The 19106-nt window shown below is 36.6% G+C and overlaps 1 protein-coding gene across 6 annotated transcripts in view; it reads left to right on the forward strand.

The window, feature by feature from the left end:
* Dock4 (dedicator of cytokinesis 4) overlaps window positions 1-19106 on the forward strand; it is a 417461-nt gene that overhangs the window by 165460 nt on the left and 232895 nt on the right. For all 6 annotated transcript variants that reach the window (XM_048339770.1, XM_048339775.1, XM_048339771.1 and 3 more), the window contains exon 2: window positions 16939-17022. In XM_048339770.1, coding sequence (XP_048195727.1) covers window positions 16939-17022 — 84 coding nt within the window. The remainder of the gene's footprint in view (window positions 1-16938; window positions 17023-19106) is intronic.

The raw sequence follows: 19106 nt of genomic DNA on the forward strand, positions 1-19106 counted from the left end.
GAGATGGTTGTATTGGTGTATTTTAACAAACAAGTGTACCTCCAACAGCTAGGGAATAGTATGAACTGATTTTGCTTGCCTTTGAGGTTCAGAATTGACATACCTTGAGTAGCTTGACATACATTATTTCTAACAGGACCCAGATAGTCTTTGGGTAGCTGACAGAGTGATCTATTATTTTTATACATGTTTCAGAAAAGAAAGAAAAGCTCAGATTTAAGGCAACAAAGAAAATTATTAACTTTTAACTCCCCTTATGATGAAATCTTAGCTAGTATTTCTTATTGTCATTCTGCATCTTTCAGAACTCCGGTTTGTGTGGGACAGGAGAGGATTGAGGACACTTAATAACTTGGGATATCTGTTAGAGCTTCAAGCACAATGTAGGAAGTCTTTGTCTACAGTGTTTGGTATTTTTATCTCTGCAGCTCCAATTTTAAATTGGAATTTCCTGCAGGGTGCGACTTAGTTCTACATTTATCTTAGCGCTGCATTCAGGGAAATAAACATAGTGACTTTCCTACTGTCCATGTTGTTAGGAAGAACTTAAGGCAAGCTCTTTCCTTTTCTCTCTTACTCTTTTTTTCTCTCTTTCTCCTCTTCCTTCTCTTCTGTCTCCCCATGCTTCCATCTTGTGTGGGCTAGCAGTTTGTTTTGCCCCCAATAAACTCTTCTGTGCCTGAAAAAAAAAAAAAAAGAACTTAGAACAAAATTTTAAAAGCTGTGTTATCTACAAGGCTAATTTTCTATACTGGATTCATTAGAAAGATTAAAAAATAAATATTTAGTATACTATAGACATCATAAACTCCAATGATCACTTAAATGTTTAAAGTATTAATATTTTAGGTATATGGGCTATGTTTAGGAAAAAATGGCGATGGTGTTTATTGGTTTGTTGATTTTACAAGAAGATGATAACTTCAGAATTCTAAAGCATATTATTTTGGGACTCAATAGCTTATGTTAATGTTTTTTTTCAAATTTTTATTATCAAACTGATGTACAGAGAGGTTACAGTTTTATACGTTAGGCATTGGATACATTTCTTGTACTGTTTGTTACCTTGTCCCTCATGCCCCCCTCCTCCCTCCCCCTTATGTTAATGTTTTGATTCATTTATATTTAGAAATTGCTAAGATATTCATTTATATAGATTGGTTTTTAATTTGAAAATTTCAGCACATTAACCTATATTTATTATTAATAGTGAAGCTTTTTAGTAAGTTGTCAACGCTTTATAAGACATAACTAGCGAATGGCTGTTCTCCAAAGCTGTAAAACAAGAATTTTTAATTATAGTCATTAATAAGAGAAGAAATTTCATGTCTTATGGCAAGTCATGTCCTATATTCAACTCATACCTAATCTGTCATCATGTCTTTTCATGTAACTGCACCGTCTTTTCACCATGCTTAGGAATTTCAGCTCTACTTCAGTTCTTTTTTGTGTCAGCAGAGTGCATCTCACCTAATTTTTTGTATGTTGAGTATTTTTTGGAAATTTCAGATTATGTTACAAAACAAAAAAAAATTTTGTTTTCAAATTTTTTTATTTGTCTTCTTATGAGTGGGTACTTTTTATTTTTGTCTGTATACCTAGAATATAGAAGGTGTTTACTTACTTTAAACATAAGCTCCAAGGACAAACTGTTTTATTTCACTCATGGACAGACCAATTGACCTCTGTCCATGGTCAGAAAAGTAAAAACAAAGAAAGATTCTCATATGAACCAAAGAACTCCAGTAAATGGATTGTTTCTAATTAATGTATTGTGAAATAATGACTGAGTTTGGCTCTAACACAAGACCTGTTATTTGTTTATGAAGATAATTTTGGAAAACTTAAGTTGTCTGATGAGTTTCATAACAGAAAGGGATAAACATTTTAAAACATGTTAATTCTGACCAAACAGAGGAATTTAAATTCCCATGAAGAAAATAAGGGAATGTGGAGATAAAGGTAAACTTAAAAAGTTCATTTAAGCAACACTGTTATTTTCAAAGACAATGCAGATTTCAGTCATTGTAGACAACATCTGGGATTAATGGTTAGCTGGAATTTACAGACCAAAAAAAAAAAAGGCATTGAAGGAACTTGAATAGTTTATAAAACTGGCAGAAGAGAAAAACAGAGGGTATAATCCTGAGAAGATTTGGCTATCTTCTAAAAATCCTCAGAAACAATTTAAAAGTTCATATACAGTTAATAAGTGCTGAATTTTTTTAATTCATCCTGTTTTTTTCTTTTTCATTCTGGTTCCCTGATCTCACTATTCCCAAGTTTTGCCTTAACTGTCATTAAAATCTCTTGACAACCTGGCAGCATTTCTTTCCTTAATATCATTGTAAAGTAGAAAGATTTTATAGAGAATTTATAAAGTGGAGTTAAGATTCTATTAATTTTCCGGATAGTCTGTGAAACATAAATACCAGACTTACAAGTACCAAATGTACAGTTGATGTGATTATTCCTATATAGCCAGTCTAGCCCCAGTATTATGCATATCTATATAATGACTATGCAGAAGACCTGAGACTCATTCCCTTAGCTCCTATTATTCAAGTGCCTGCTGTGTGTATCTTTGGGCTTTGGATAGGAGTAGAGGTGAAAAACAATGATTTTCCTGGCACAGCTAGGAAGGGGAAGTGATAGAAGGAAATCTATATGGGAGGCTCAGAGCACTTTAGATGGATTTCCAGGTTTGGATGGATTGCTAGGTTGTGGCAAAGTTGGGTTGCGTTGGGTTTTGTTTTGTTTTTCTGAGATCAGACTAGGATGAGAAACATACCTCTCCCATACTGTATCTCTTTCACTAATCCTTTCCAAGTTCCAAATGTTCCTGTCATGTAGAATTATTATTTTAGCTGCTATTATGAATTAACTTGAGAATACAGTCATTGATTCTAAATAATCAATGAAACTCTCCAAAATATTAATCTTTGGTAAAACAGCTTGCTCTCAGGACTTTCCTTAAGAATTTAACAATTAACTCTAATATGTAACAGAATTAATAGCTGCTGAGAACATTAGTAAGGTGAATGACCTTTGATGAAAATAAGTGACAGTGTACAAAATTATTAGGAAATCAAGATTCCTGCCTTGAAAGAAAAGAAACATATATCTTTGCCAAGATTCCCTATTAATCACCAATTGTAGTAAAAAATAGAAGGGTTTAATAGAAATATGAAGGTGATTAGAGTTAACGACACTGCTCATTCCATTTTCCTTTAAAATAATTCTTTAGAAAAGCATACATAGAAATGGGTAAGGTTGCAGGCAAGAACCATCATTGGGTGCTATGAAGTATAGTGTAAAAGAGTGATGGGCATTGTTTCAGAGTACCCCCTCCCATACACACACAACATAGCGTCAATACACAAGGAAACCAGGAATATTTTAGTGAAGAGCCTATATACACCAGCTTAACCAAGTGATTGAGATTACAGACACTGGTAAATAATTATCAGCACCTATGGGAATCATGCTCTGGGAATGCTTTTGGGTACAAGAGGACATGAACACTTTAAACCAGTATTTGGGGGGCTAGAGCCTCTGTCTCCCCGGTCATATTAGTGCTATTTACTGAGAAGTTACTTGTTCATCACTTGTAAATACTGTGCTGCATGGAGTACTACTCCCTGTCTTGCTGATTTGTTGAGTCTTGCACTCACAAGATTTCTCCTGATAGGAGAGATGATAAAATTAATGTTAAAAATTAATAAAATGGATTAAATGCACACAAAAGAAGTGCTATGTTGAATGATTAAATGACAAAACCCAAGTAGTAGAAGACTGGCTTCCTTCTGAACTGGGTGCTGTGGATATAAAAGATACAGGAAACTTTCTTAGGATTTGTGAACTTGACAAACCAAATGGGAAGTGTTATCTTTACTCTTTAATTCTAGTGGTGAGCACAGTGACTATCAGATCTTCCTGACTAAGCTGCAAACCTTAGCGATTTTGTTCCGTTTACTCTTCAGCTGAGATGTATTGAGTACCCACTAGGAGTCAGGCATTGTGCTGTGCATTGGGAATGTTAAATGAGCCCGAATCTTAGAGATGGTAGGTGTAGTGAGTGTTGGAGGGATCCCCAGTGGAGAGAGAACATGTTGGCAGCACTTGCATAGGCACCGAGGTATAGTGTGGCCCTCATCACCCATTCTCATCGCTACTGGGGACTGAACCATGGTCTTGCACTTGCTAGCCAATTGGTCTACCACTTGAACTATATCTGTTGTCCTTTTTTTTACTTGCACTGGTTATTTTCAAGGTAGAGTCTTGCTTTATACCAGGGTGGCACAGATTGCGCTCATCTTACTTGTGCTTTCAACCTCGGAATGATAGGTGCACACTGCTAGATTCAGCCATTATAGGGATAACAGGAGAATGCCACTGTACCCAGTCATTGGTTAAGAAAGTCTCATGAGTTTTTATAGTGAGTACATCCCTGAACTATGATCCTCTGATCTCTGCCTCCTAGCTAGCTAGGTTTACAGACGTGACTCATAGTGGCTGGCTTCAGTGTGACTCTCTTGAAGATGTTTGTAAAAGATGATGTCTGGAGAGTGTAGAAGAGCTAGATTTGGAGACAACTTTGAACTTTCCCCCTCACTTTTTCATTAGGTTATTCACTACCATCCTATTTCCTTGATAGTTTTTTAAAAAAATTCTTGTCATTGGCCAAATACAGTCAAAATTACCTTAGTGTTTGCTCCAACTTGGAAATTTGCTTAGTGATCAGAACAGAAAAAGGAATAGTACTTAGGAACGCAGGTGTGTACCATCATGCCTAGCTTCCTTTGTTAAGATGAAGCCTTATGTGTTTTTCTGCCTGGGCTACTGTAGAACCTGAGATCCTCCTTATCTCAACTTCCCTCATCACTAGGATAAGAGCCCTGTACCACTACATCAAGCTACGGGTTGTGAAGAATTCTCACAAACTTTCCTGTCCAGGCTGGCTTGGAACTGCAGAGATTTTCTATTTCGTTCCTTATAGCCTCTCCCTTACCACCTTCAAATATAAGCAAACAAATCATATAACAAAAGTCAATAAATTTAATCTTGTATTTCAAAGAATTCTTCTACACAATATTATTTAAATATTTCCCATTACAGATTGGGAGAGTAGGAGGGGGCATACTTTATTAAATACATGGTGGTGGGTAGGTTGAATACATTTGGTTGACAAATTATATTTTACTTATTAACAAAACATTGTTACTTGAATCAGGGGAAAGAAAATACTGTTTTCTGTAACATCATTCTACTTTTTCAGATAAAAACTATATTGTAATTTTTTTTTCCTTCCTGGTGTTATGTGTTGTCCTAGGGACAAATGATACACTATTGCTGCAGAGTGAATGTGAAAAGTTGAGCTGTTTCCTTTCCTATCTCTGCCTTAGCATTTCGGGAAAATCCCTCTTAACTCATGACTTTCCTTATCAGATTCATGGCCCAAGATATTTTTTCTATTTTATCAGAAAAATCACTCATATCAGCTTATATTCCTTTTAAACTGGCTTGAGCCTAAATATAAGCTTAACTTATTAATAATGATTTATAGAAATCTATAATCACAAAAGAAAGTTTTTGAGTTACGTTTATTTATGGAAGCCTTACTTTGACGTTTGAAGATACGGCAGCTGCAGATCTAGCCTCCAAATTTCACACTAATAGTGATAGAAACATAGTATCGTATGTTTTCATAGCATTTATATACCTGCAAATTTAGTTGTCCTGCATCTGATTGTCATGATATCTGTGAGAGCTTGAATAAGCAGATGTAGCATTCTGAAACCACAAGGGTGGGACCCAGGACCACTAAGTAGTGGAAACAATTCCTAGGTGTTTATCTCTGTGATCAGCATCATGCCCCTTCCTATGTGGTAGGATGCTTTTGAGATAATTGTTTCAACTCTGTCTTCCAAGATGCTCTTTTGGGCTGGCAATTGGCCCAAACTATAACCTTTTCTGTCATTTTTAGTCATTTTTAAAAGGACTGATCGTTAGATGAGATAATTAAAGTTTATTCTTTGACCTTCAGTTGTTCCTGTAGACAAAAGTGCCTTTGTATTAGTAGCATGAAAACCAAGGTAAAGAATGTGTTTATGACTCTGTGGGGATTAAAACTGGTTCATTTATTGCCACAGTGACAGTGTCACCAAATAAATTTTAATGTGGAATATTTCCCTCCTGGTAGTGTTAATTCAGCTTCTTATTTGCCTCTTTCCTGTTTGTTTGTTTTTTCTGTCTCTAAAGTAGGAATCTACATCATAGAAGATTAGAACTAACACATAAAGAACTCAGCAAAACCTAAGATCAGCTAGTAGGCCAATAATATTAACTTTCTTTTTTCTTTAAAAAAAAAAAAAAAAAAAGGAACGGGCCAGATGCTGGTGACTCACACCTTTAAAGCTTAGCTACTCAGGCTGAGATCTGAGGATTGCAGTTCAAAGCCAGCTTGGGCAGGAAAGCCCGTGAGACTTTTATCTCTAATAAACTATTCAGAAAAAGCCTGAAGTAGTGCTGTGGCACAGAGTGATAGAGTGCAAATCTTAAGTGAAAATGTTCAGGGGCAGCACCCAGGCCCTGAGTTCAAGCCCCACTACTGACCAAAAAAAAAAAAACAAAAAAAAAAAACTGGAAAGCAAATACTAAATGGGAAAAGCCTTAAAGTAGTAGCAGCTCATACCTTTTAGGAAGCAAAGTCTGAACTGAATATTAGCTTGCAAAGAAGAGTTCTTGGAGCTCACTCCCTGGAAAGGGAAAGAAAGTTTTGTGGAGAGTGAAGATGATCTGTGGTGATGCATCAACCTGATCTGGGATGGCTTCTCAGAGTTGTACTATGTTTTACTAGGAAAGCTTTTTTAGTGTAGACTACCTGGAAAGGGATTTTGATGTGGGACAAACCAACTATCATTATCTAAGACCCTGGGCCTGGCAGCCAATACTATGCACCCCAGTATCACAAGAGCAAGAGGTGAAGTTGCCATGCTGGAGAGAAATCTGGGTGGTCCTTCACAGTTCCTAGGCACCACACTTTACCTTTGACTTGAGTCCAAAGGTCAATGGTTTGAGCAGGATGACTTTCTCCAATCCCTGATAAAACTATCCAAACAGCAAAGGATGTCAATGCATCTTCAAATTGTACTCATTAAATGTCAGAAACTAGTTTTATTTTATATAGTTCTGATCATTAAGATTACTGTGGACAGGAGAGAGTTGTGTGACACATCTCTAGTCTAAAAGGCTGACCTTGGAAATGGTGGCATGAATTTGGGATCCTGTTAGTGTGTGTACATTGGTGCCTCACAGGCAGGCCTTCAAGGGACAGAGAACTGTGGGCACAACCCACTGGCAGAATGATCTAAACAGGGGGTGCACTTTAGATACAGAAGGTGGAGACAGTATTTCTCTATTTTGTTTTGTTTTTTCTGTATTCCTTTTAATGCAACTGCACTGTCTAGGTGCTATCATCTATTTCTTTTGAAAATTCGTTTTCAGTCTTTCTAGATCATCTGACTGCCAAAGTCATGTTTTCTTATTGACAGCGTGCTGAGAGCCCTTCATCCTGTAGAGGGAAAGAGGGGTAAGGCTAAGGCAGAACAACAGTCCCACTCTGAAATTCTTAAGGGCTGCTATCAGTAGAAATCTTCAGTGATTTCTATCCTGTTTTTTCTTTTTTTTTTTTTCTTTTTGGCCAGTCCTGGGGCTTGGACTCAGGGCCTAAGCACTGTCCCTGGCTTCTTTTTGTTCAAAGCTAGCACTCTACCACTTGAGCCACAGCACCACTTCTGGCCATTTTCTGTATATGTGGTGCTGGAGAATTGAACCCGGGGCCTCACGTATACGAGGCAAGCACTCTTGCCACTAGGCCATATCCCCAGCCCTATCCTGTTTTTTCTTATGCCCTGCCCCAGACAACTATTGGTTATTGGAGTCCCTTTCACTAGCCTATCACTTTGACTCTCCACCATGTTCTCTTTCCCTTCAGGGAGTTCTGTGCATGCATAGAACAGTTCATCATTTTATGAAATAAAATACCTGTAAAGAATTTAGTTCTCTTTCACCTCCTTTCTCTTTTCTGTTTCGTCCTGTGCTTGCCCAGGTTCTTCAGTGATTCCTTCTCTTTATCCCCATTTTCCTTCTGGGAATTCCCCCAAGTGATTCCCCTAAAATCTAATAAATCTAAATGTAGACATCTTTGTAACAAGCCAGAGCCAGATGAACAATGGGAAATGAACATGAGTTAGGAAAGAACCACATTTAAATGTCCGCCATGGCCATGAGAACTCCTGTAGAATTTCTAAGCATCAATGCCTGCTTGACCATGCCTTCTAATTGAACACTAGCCCTCAAGATTTTATACTTACTGCACATAGAATTGTATATTTAATTTCTGGTACAAACACAGCTTGTACTTGGTTTTTTTTCCCCCCTCAAGGTCATGTTTCATTTTTAGTATGAAATTGAATTCTGTGGGATAACCTCAGAACTTAAGTAACATTGTGTTTGTGTTGGAAGCAGACAGCACGTAAGTGACCTTTTGGACCATAGCTTGTTCACAAGCTAGATATCCTTTATCCAGAAAGATGAAGCCAAAGTTCTTTCTCAGAGAGATCCGTATCCCTCCTTTGTGTCAACAGGGACAAAGCATTTTCATTATTTTTTTCCTGCTCCACGGTCCATTCATCTTAGATTGTCAGTTTATAAAGGGCATGGGAGCATTTATTGGTATCAAGTTGCATTGTGGAAAGTATAATCATTGTAAAACATTATTTTGACAATGAGGATGAAGGATATGTTATTGTCTGCCATTTATGGGTACATGAGTGACGTCCAAAAATTCTTAATCATTTGTTTGCTTTTTCAATTTTTAAATGGCCTGAAATTCTGAGAGTTTCTCTGCACTAAGCTTAAAGACTTTGAAATACGCATTTGTTTGTCACATAAGCAAATAGTATCCTTGAACCTCAGAAGTAATGCCTTATTTCCCACCACCATATTGTTTATTTTACTTGCAGAGAGAATATTTTGTAGTCATATTTGAGAATGTTTCTTACAGATATCTAAGTTTGAATAAACTTTGTCAATACTGAAGTGATATCCTTATATAAAAGAATGGTATTGTAAGTGGTAATAAGAAGCTGGATGCGACAATTTTTTCAGGACAGTTCTGTTATCAATGTAGTGTTTTCTGTCTTGCATATATTTATAAAGACAAATATGAACTAACTTTATATGGATGTTTATTCATCCAAAGGAAGTAAATGGAGAGAAATAAACATGGCATACAATATTTTTATGTGGCTTTTAGTATTTAAAATTGTACTTTCAGGACCTTTATCACTAAAATAATAATGGGCCTTTGAATTTCCCATACTAGTCAGGTTCATTTTCTATGATCTTTTCTTATAGGTCCTAAGGTTCAATTTATTAAAGAAGAAAAAAACTTCAACTTGTAAGAAAATTAACATAAAAATGGAGTCAAGAAGCCAAAACAGTATGTGATTAAGTTTAGTAGATCCTAAAGTTAGGGGGGAAAAATGGTCCCTGCAAAGTATACAACTATTAGGCTTTTATATAAGGAGATAGCTTCTTTGTAATAACTAATGACAAATGAATTTTTAGACATAGGCTTGTTTCATGCAAAGACATTTAGAGAAACCTGCAAGGATTTAGTTGAAAGTTGTTTGCAAAACAAAACCTAAATATAGACTATACTTTAAGTGCATTCCATGAAAATGAAAATTGAGCTTATTAATCCCTATGTTGTCCTTGGGTCTTTGCTTTGCTAGACTAGTTTATCATTAGTTTGTGATATATTATATGCTGCCCATCGCAAACATGAGCTAGTCATGCCTTCAAGTCCTTTATTCTTTTGCCTTGAACAATTTCTTCTTTTTAATTTCTCTAATCTATAGGCTGAATCTCATCTTTCCTGAGTGTAGCATTCATTAGCATACAGAACGTTGCAGTTAATTTCCTAATTCAAAGATTAAGAGTAGCTTGCCATTTCAGAGGTAAGTTCAAGGTTACGCCCTGAGCTACATCCTAAAAGTGTTCTTCTCCAATATGATCTACAGTTTGCTGCTTACTGTTCAGATGTTATAACAGGAGTCCCTGAGGTTATCTGAATCTATTAGAACCTGGGTACTATTTCTCAGTTGTTCTATCCATCTACCCATTCATTCTGTGGTGTGGTGTGATGGTGGTGTTGGTGGTGGTAGTGGCGGTGTGTGTGTTCATGTTCATACTCCATTCCTGTACTCATTATTCTGGGTCTCTATTTAAGATATGGTTCCGGGCTGGGGATATAGCCTAGTGGCAAGAGTGCCTGCCTCGGATACACGAGGCCCTAGGTTCGATTCCCCAGCACCACATATACAGAAAACGGCCAGAAGCAGCGCTGTGGCTCAAGTGGCAGAGTGCTAGCCTTGAGCGGGAAGAAGCCAGGGACAGTGCTCAGGCCCTGAGTCCAAGGCCCAGGACTGGCCATAAAAAAAAAAAAAAAAAAAGATATGGTTCCATTTGAATCCAAGGCTGAAAAGAGGAAAGGAACAGCAATAAAGAAATCCTCTCAGAGGCCTAACCTGGGGCTCAGCCTTAACACTGTTTTGTAATTCATTGTGGAGAGTGCTTATGAGAGTCAGAGACTTTGGGAGAATTGGGGAATGGCTGAACATAGGGCAGGCTATGGAGTGGTAGATAAGGAGTGAGCCTGAAAAAGCCGGAGGAGAGAAATTGTTACCAGCTTATGTGAGATGAAGAAAGTGGGCTGTCTCATTATTGGTGCTCTTGCAGGTTAGAACAGATGTCTGCATGATCAACAGTCATTGACAAACTTGGATGGATTTGATGACACAGTTCTTCATTAAGTCTTCTGCCATGTCATTGCTGAGCTAAGAAACTGCTTCCAGACTTAGAATTTCTCATTGGCAGAGGCCTTTTCAGTTTACATGGACTTGTTCTTTGTTTTATAAACGCATCTGAAGGTCAGTGTGTTTCCTAGCTTACTTTTAATAGTTACTAAGTAGTAAACAACTGAAGGATAAAATGAAAATTTATTCCTGTAAAGTTGACAAAAAAAGGGGATAACACACAGTTAAAATACAGAAAGAACTGTAGTTTTAGGTAATTTGAAAATCAGATTACACAGTGATATAAATTGATTTTGCGCCCTCTTAAAATAATATTCTCAATTTTAAGTTAAACCTGACTGCTGCTGCCCAGAACATTTAATAGCAATGGCCATGTCCTTCTTCATATATTCAGCAATTACACATTGAAATCAGCTTCTGTTTCAAACTCTGTGCTGAATTTGAGGTATAATTAAGAGCTAAAACCAACATAGCTTTTGCTTTCATGGAGCTTATTGTCTATTGCAAGAACATCATTCAAAAACCCTCACAGGTTAAGGATAATATTGAGTGGTGTGTTATGGTACTGTGAGGCAATAAGTTGAGGTGAGAGGTTGGGCATCAAAGGAGGCTCCCCTGAAGAAGGGACCAGTGAGCCACTATCTAAAGGATGAATGCAGGTTAACTTGGCAAAGGCAAAGGAAGATAATCCCTTACAAGATGCTAAGAACTCACAAACACCATTGTGGAGGTTGATAGAAGCTATTGTGACTGGATTACAGAATCAGTGTTAAGACATTGAAGGATGAACCCAGAGAAAAGGGCAGGGCCTTACAAACTGTAGTCATAATTTGTATATTCTCAGTCTCGGAGCTCTGATATATTTAGGAGGATGATATTATCTAATATACATGTTGAAAAGACCTCTCACCTGTTAGGAAAGAGTGAAATTGAAAAGAAACCAAGGCATGAAAACATTAGGAGACTGCTAGAGAAGACCAGATGAATAGTAAGCTAAACTTGGGAAGGACTGGAAGCAGGGATGTTGAGAAAAAGCTGGTGTGTGTGACAATTAAGAAATGAGATTATTGTGTCACAATAATAGGCTGCTAGTGTGCAGCTGACCCTTGGGTTTCTAGTCTGTAGTCAATGGATGGTGCTATCATTCAAACAAAACTGAGAACAATGGAGGAAAATCTACTTTGGAGGTACCGAAGCATTATATGAAAATATAGTATATATATAGTATATATAGTAAAACATGAAAATAATTAACCTGTTTAAGCAATGGCCTAATACTGTATTCCCTATTTCATTATCCTTTTTTTCTTTTTAAGAAATATCCTAGTGCTACATGCTAAATACACACATGTAACAAAGCAGTTACCCAAAGTAACTGGTAGCATTGTGATTATTATGTCCAGGAAGGACAGCCATCAAAGGATGATCCCCTAGGAGGTTCTGAAGTGGCTCTGTTCAGGAATGGAAAGAAATTCACCTAAGAATAATAGAAAATGAATGGTTCAGAGGGGGTCACAAAAGACAGGAAGAGAGATAGAGACAGTTTGGCTCAGATTTGACTAAAATGATGAGAAATGATGAATATCATTGGAGGCATACACAACACAAGTCACAAGTTTGTGTCAGGTGCTTGGAAATACACTGGGACTACAGAGAGAGTTGGCAGGCCATGTATTGACAGGTGATTTCCTGGAAGACTTGGATCTCTATCGAAGGAGAATGTATGAAAGAGAAAAGGGAAAATAAAACAACTCACTAACTAGAATATACACAATAATGTAGTATATTATTTCATCTAGGTGCCTTGCGTAATTCCCCACTACTTTTTGGAATACTTTTATATTGCCCCTGTGAGAAAATACCTGAGATAATTTAGGGAAGGAAAAATTTATTTTGCTCAGTCTTTTAGAGGTTTCACTCCATGGTTGTTTGGATCCATTGCTATGGGCTATATTGAGACTGAATATCATGGTAGGGAGGAAATGGTGGTGTAAAGCTGCTTATTTCATGGTAGCCAGAGAGCAAAGATCAATGGGACAGTGCCAGGGGCAAAAAATACTCTTCTGAGACTTGACTCTGTGACCTCTTTCTTCCATCCAGACTCCACCCTTTACAGTAGCCAATTCACTTGAGTAATCCATTGTTCTCATTCATTAAATGAATCCATTGACGAGAACTATTCCATTGATGAGGTTTTCCTGTTCAATGATCTCTCCATAGTGCAACCCACTGAGAATCATCTTTAAACACTTGAGGATATTTTATGTCCAATCCATAAGACTCCTTTTTATCTAATACTGTAGAGATGCTGAAAGATTTTTATCTTGACTAAAGTTACCCAGCTAGTAAATGATGTGATCATGGCTTGAACCCATGTCTCATGATGCTATTTTCACATCCTCCAGCCTTTATACTCCAGGACTTTGAGGACAGAGCCCTGCATGGCACCAACTATTAAGAGGAGGGCTCAGAAAGATTCTGTGGTTGGCTAGAGGATGTGAGAGAGAGTGGAAGATTCAAGAGATGATACATTCCTGAAAGTCTTATGAGCGTGGCCACCTTGGAGGCCTTAGGGGGGCAGTTTCAGAACACGATAAAAGATAGAGCTGTAAAGGCTGAAGCGCAAAGAGAAGGTGAAGTGAAGAATGCAGAAAGAAGAGGCCAGCCGTGTGTGTGTGTGTGTGTGTGTGTGTGTGTGTGTGTGTGTGTGTGTGTGTGTGGTTATTTATGGCATTTATTGGGGCATCCATGTGTGCTAAGAGCAGTATTGAACTATGTTAGAAATTCTTGCACTTGGACATCAAGAGTACCATCGCTAGTGCCTGTTGAATCATCTGGCTGGAAAATAACCATAACTACAGTAAGGTAGATCTATTTGGAAGTATTTTAAACTTCAGTTCAACTGTTATCTGTTCAGGAGTCTACCTCTTGCAGAAAGAGAGGTCTTTGAAAATCATTTGAAGTAATCTTTAAAGGTATATCCACTTGATTATTTTTCAAGCACACATCTTACACATCAATATGAGGCAGTATCATATTTATGATTATAGTTAGAAAATGACAAAATAAGTTAGTGCTAATCTAAAATGTTCTAAATCAGTTTTATGTTATTATTTTCAGCTGTCTTGCAACTTTGTGTTGTGTTTTCTGTCTTGTTTTTTGATCTCTGCTCTTAATTGTGTTTTGGGATCATTAAAGGGCTTGAGATGTCTCTAAAAAGCCCATTACTTACTGGCAGGTGTTGATTTTTGACAGATTTATGTGCTCCTTCATGCTTTTTAAAACTACATCACCAACAGTCGCTGAAACTTATTTTGGGTGTTAATGCAGTGTCTATCAGAAACAAAATTATAAAAGTCACTTAAAATTTTCACCTTTTGAAATTGTTTTCATCTGCTGTGAATTGCACGTTGATTTGGGGGAATGTTAGATTTCATGGGAAGTGTCTTCTCTGTATGTTGAGAAGTCTGTGCTTCATTTCATCATCCTTGCCTCTTTTATGGTTCAAGCTTTACTGTCCCAGTGAGAATCACTAACTTGCATTCTCTCTGAAATTTTTGGAGTTGCCCAAGGCTGGTGTATGCACACATTTTCTCTCTAGGCGCTCCGTTCTAGTCTTCTCCACCCTGTTAACTATTTGTGAAACCAGTTACTAATAATTATAAAAGAATGTGGCACTTGTGGTGGCTGCATGTTTAGTCCTAGAGTGAATCCAGTTATCATGAAATAAAACATTACCATTGAATGTTACTACAGAAATGGAGTCTTATGCCACAAACTTAGTAAGGCACTGTGGACATAATATTGAGCAAATGGATGCAATGCATTCTCCTGAAGAAAATGCTTTTAACTAGACAGACGTCTAGATAACAGAAATCTGCTTCTAATAGTGTATCAGACAGGTAAACCAAGATTAATACTAAGGGTTGTATTCTTTTTAACATAAATATATATTATACTTTATTATGCATATTATATATAATCTTACATAATGTATACTATATGTTTTATATAATTATAAATAAAATCTTTAAGTAGTTGTACAAAGCAGTTGCTATTGAACAGAGAAATTTATAAAGACAATGCATCTTGATCAGTGTCACCCCTTTCAGTATTCTTCCTCATCCCTCCCAACCCATCTCTTACCCCAGTTTTCTTAATTTTGTAGGATATGCTTTGAACTTTATGACTGCATCCTCCCTGTCTTCATTTTTCCAGCCCCTTATCCTTAGCCCTACACCCCCTTTAAGTACCCTTTTCCTGGTGTTAATAATTTTTCATGCTGTTTGAGTCTCTCTTAAATCTACCATATTTTCAGTTCCTACATTTGTGTACATTTGAATACCACCCCAAATATTGACTTACATACTTGTAAATTAATTCTAGCTTCCATGTATGAACAGAGGGAACATGCATTCTTTGTCTTTCGGATATACTTAATAGGATTTTTTCCAACTCTTTTCTTTGCAAATGATGCAATATAACTCTAATAGATGACTAAAATTATTGTGTATATATGCCACATTTTCTCGATCCATTTGTCCACTAAAGAGCATATGGGCTAATTCCATACCTTGGCTTTGGTGAATAATGCTATAATAAATACGGTTGTACTGGTGGCTTTATTGGCTCCTAGTTTGCAATTTTTTGGATAAATGTCCCGTGAGTGGAATTGCTGGATCATCTGGCTAGCTCTATGCTTTGTTTTTTGAGGAACCTCCATACTTTCCAGAGAGGTTGAAAAAGTTTAGATTTTCACCAGCAGTGTATTAAGAGTTCCTTTCTGCCCACATCTATGCCAGAAACTGTTGTTTATAATGTTGAAAATGGCCATTCTAAGTAGGATGAGATGGAATATGAGTGTTGTTTTATTTTTATTACTCTTATTGCCAGATATATTGAGCATTTCTTCATGTGTCTGTTAGCCATTTTTAATACTTCTGAAAATTCCCTATTTAGCTCATTTCCCAATTATTTTATTTATTTATTTATTTATTTATTTATTTATTTATTTATTTATTTATTTATTTATTTTGGCCGTCCTGGGCCTTGGACTCAGGGCCTGAGCACTGTCCCTGGCTTCTTCCCGCTCAAGGCTAGCACTCTGCCACTTGAGCCACAGCGCCGCTTCTGGCCGTTTTCTGTATATGTGGTGCTGGGGAACCGAACCTAGGGCCTCATGTATCCAAGGCAGGCACTCTTGCCACTAGGCTATATCCCCAGTCCCCCAATTATTTTTTTAAGTTAAGAAAGATCATATCAAAAGTTTTTTGCTTCTTGAAAAGCATTTCCCAGAATGCCTGAGTTTGAGGAAAAGGTAGCTGTATTTGAAAGGAAAAAGAAGATGACATGGTATACAGGGTCATTTTCTTTTTATTTTATTTTCTCTTTCTTTTTTATAAATACTTTTAAGAAGCTAGTTTTCCTAATTACTACCTGGGTTATTGATACTTTACTTTTTAAAGCTCTCTGTAGATCCCGGGTTTTTGGTCATTGTCTGGTATATAGCTGACAAAAATCTTCTAAGACAAGCTGAGTGCCAGTGAGTCCCACCTGTAATCCTACTTACTCAAGAGGCTGAGATCTGAGGATTGCAATTCAAAGGCAGCCACGGCAGAAAAGTTTGCAACACTCTTATTTCTAATAAACTACTTAAAAAGCCTGAAGTGGCACTGCGGCTCAAGTGGTAGAGCTCTAGTCTTGAGCAATGGGAGGCACAGAGTTCATGACTCATACAATTCCTCATGGACCTCTTCAATCACTACCTTTATTTTTGTTACTGGATGATAGTCCTGATCTTGCATATATTACTTACTTATAGTAAATTCCACACCTTTAAAATGCATATTTATAATGTTTAATTCAGCCTGGATTTGGCAAAGTGTATAAACTTAGTTTTATTTATAAGCATATAAAAGTAAAACAATAGCAGGTTTTCACTATAAAAATGTACTTCTTGTTTATGTTCATTTTTCTTAGTGACATTTAATTATAAGCAGTAAAGTGACTGCAACTGACATGATTGCCTTCATATATTCTACATTATTTCTTATAGTTATTGCCAGTTTTCGAGGAACTGTCCCATATGGCCTGTCACTGGAAATTGGAGATACAGTCCAAATCTTGGAGAAGTGTGATGGTGAGTATTGATTTCTTAAGATGGGACATTTAAAAAAGTTTACAAATTCTGTCCTTCTCTCCATTAATTTTGGAACTTTTCCAGTATTCACAGAAAATCACTTATTGGCCAAACATATTTCTTTCCCACATAGTATTGGCTTATGGAAAAGTAATGTGTGCTTCTTTTCTTTTCTTTTTTTTTTTTTATGTTGGTCCGTGGTGCTTGAACTCTGGGCCTGGGCACTGTCCCTGAGCTTTTCAGCTCAAGGCTAGTGCTTGAACACTTGAGCCACAGTGCCACTTCCAGTTTTCTAGTGGCTAATTGAAGATAAGGGTCTCACGGACTTTCCTGCTCTGGCTATCTTTGAACCATTATCCTCAGATCTCAGCCTCCTGAGTAGCTAGGATTACAGCTAGTGGTGCACGGCAACATATGCTTTTTTTAAGCTAAGAGTTTCCTAATATTATATCTTAGCTGTCACTACAAGACAATTTGAACACCAATTGAAGATACTGTATTTGTGAGAGTTCATGACTTTGTGGACTAGAGGACTTTTCTTAGATTCTCAAATGTCTATCAGATACCAGACATAGGAAGAATCAGATATCCTGCTCAGACTTTTATATTTGAAGTTGCCTAATTCCATGTTTCCAAGAGACTTCTTGCTTCAACTAGTTCCCCCTTAGTCTGAGAAAAAATAATTTGGAATAAAATTATATTCAATGCATATGTAACATTAGTAAAAATGATTATATTATCCTGTGTTATTATCACTGATTTATATATCAGGTATTTCATTAAAAATACTAAATATGTTCTCAAATGTTTTCATTTCTCTCCTTTGAAACGTACTTAAATTCGAAAGAGATTCCAAATGAAATGACCACCTTTATTTTATTTGTTAACAAATGATTACTTTTTAGGGTGTAATGGCTACATGCTAAATTATCCGTTTTCCTCCTAGAAGGCTTTCCTTACTACGAATTTATATTACTATAATATTTATATTAGGAAGTTTCATCATAAATTGAACTGTTCCCGAATATAACTTCTGCATATAGCTAGTCTAGCACTAAGTGTTGGTGAGTTGCACATATTTATTCTATGTACTCTAATTGAGATTTCTAAAAATATAATATGATTGGGGCTGGGGATATGGCCTAGTGGCAAGAGAGCTTGCCTCCTATACATGAGACCCTGGGTTCGATTCCCCAGCACCACATATACAGAAAATGGCCAGAAGTGGCACTGTGGCTCAAGTGGCAGAGTGCTAGCCTTGAGCAAAAAGGAAGCCAGGGACAGTGCTCAGGCCCTGAGTCCAAGGCCCAGGACTGACCAAAAAAAAAAAAAAATATATATATATATATATATATATATATAATATGATTTTCTATGTTGTTACCTGATGCATTTTGTCTCTTGCTACTTTGCATACTGATGAATATAATATTTATTTTGAACTGACATATTAAAATGGCCTGCATATCTAATGGGAAGTGTTTTATAATCAAAAAGCTTTCTTGTATGATGTGACATTTCTGCAATTATCTGAAGATTTTGATTTGTGTTAGAATAAATATTTACAAATAGATACATTTCTTGGATCTGTCCTTATAAGTATCTATTAAACCTTGAGAGATTCTGATTTTTAATTCAGTCTGCTTTCTTCAGGCTGATATGAAAACTGTTAGAGGTTCTGTTTATTTTTTTTAGTATTTTGTCTGCCCTTTTAAGAAAATGTTTTATGAGGAACAAAAACACAAGAGCAAAGCTCAAATGTTTGGCTTCAAAATTCAATTCATTTCAATTCAACAAAATATTTATTTTACAGCAATATAATTTCTCACCAATAAGAAATGTGATGCCTATGCTTTTAAAAATATAATCCAAGTATAATGTTTTAAATGGGGCCATATATTAATAATATATATTCATATATATGTGTGTCTGTGCTATGTTTTAAATTATAGAAAGATCTATTTTCCTTAATAATAGTACTATAAAAACCAGTTCAGAGTTGTTCTGAGCTAAGTAGTAGGCATTCTCAAAAGTAAATCTTACGATGGGCTCAGGTGATCAGACTTTGTGCAGATGAAGGTGCA

Source organism: Perognathus longimembris, chromosome 2 (assembly GCF_023159225.1).
Source record: "Perognathus longimembris pacificus isolate PPM17 chromosome 2, ASM2315922v1, whole genome shotgun sequence".
Taxonomy (NCBI): domain Eukaryota; kingdom Metazoa; phylum Chordata; class Mammalia; order Rodentia; family Heteromyidae; genus Perognathus; species Perognathus longimembris.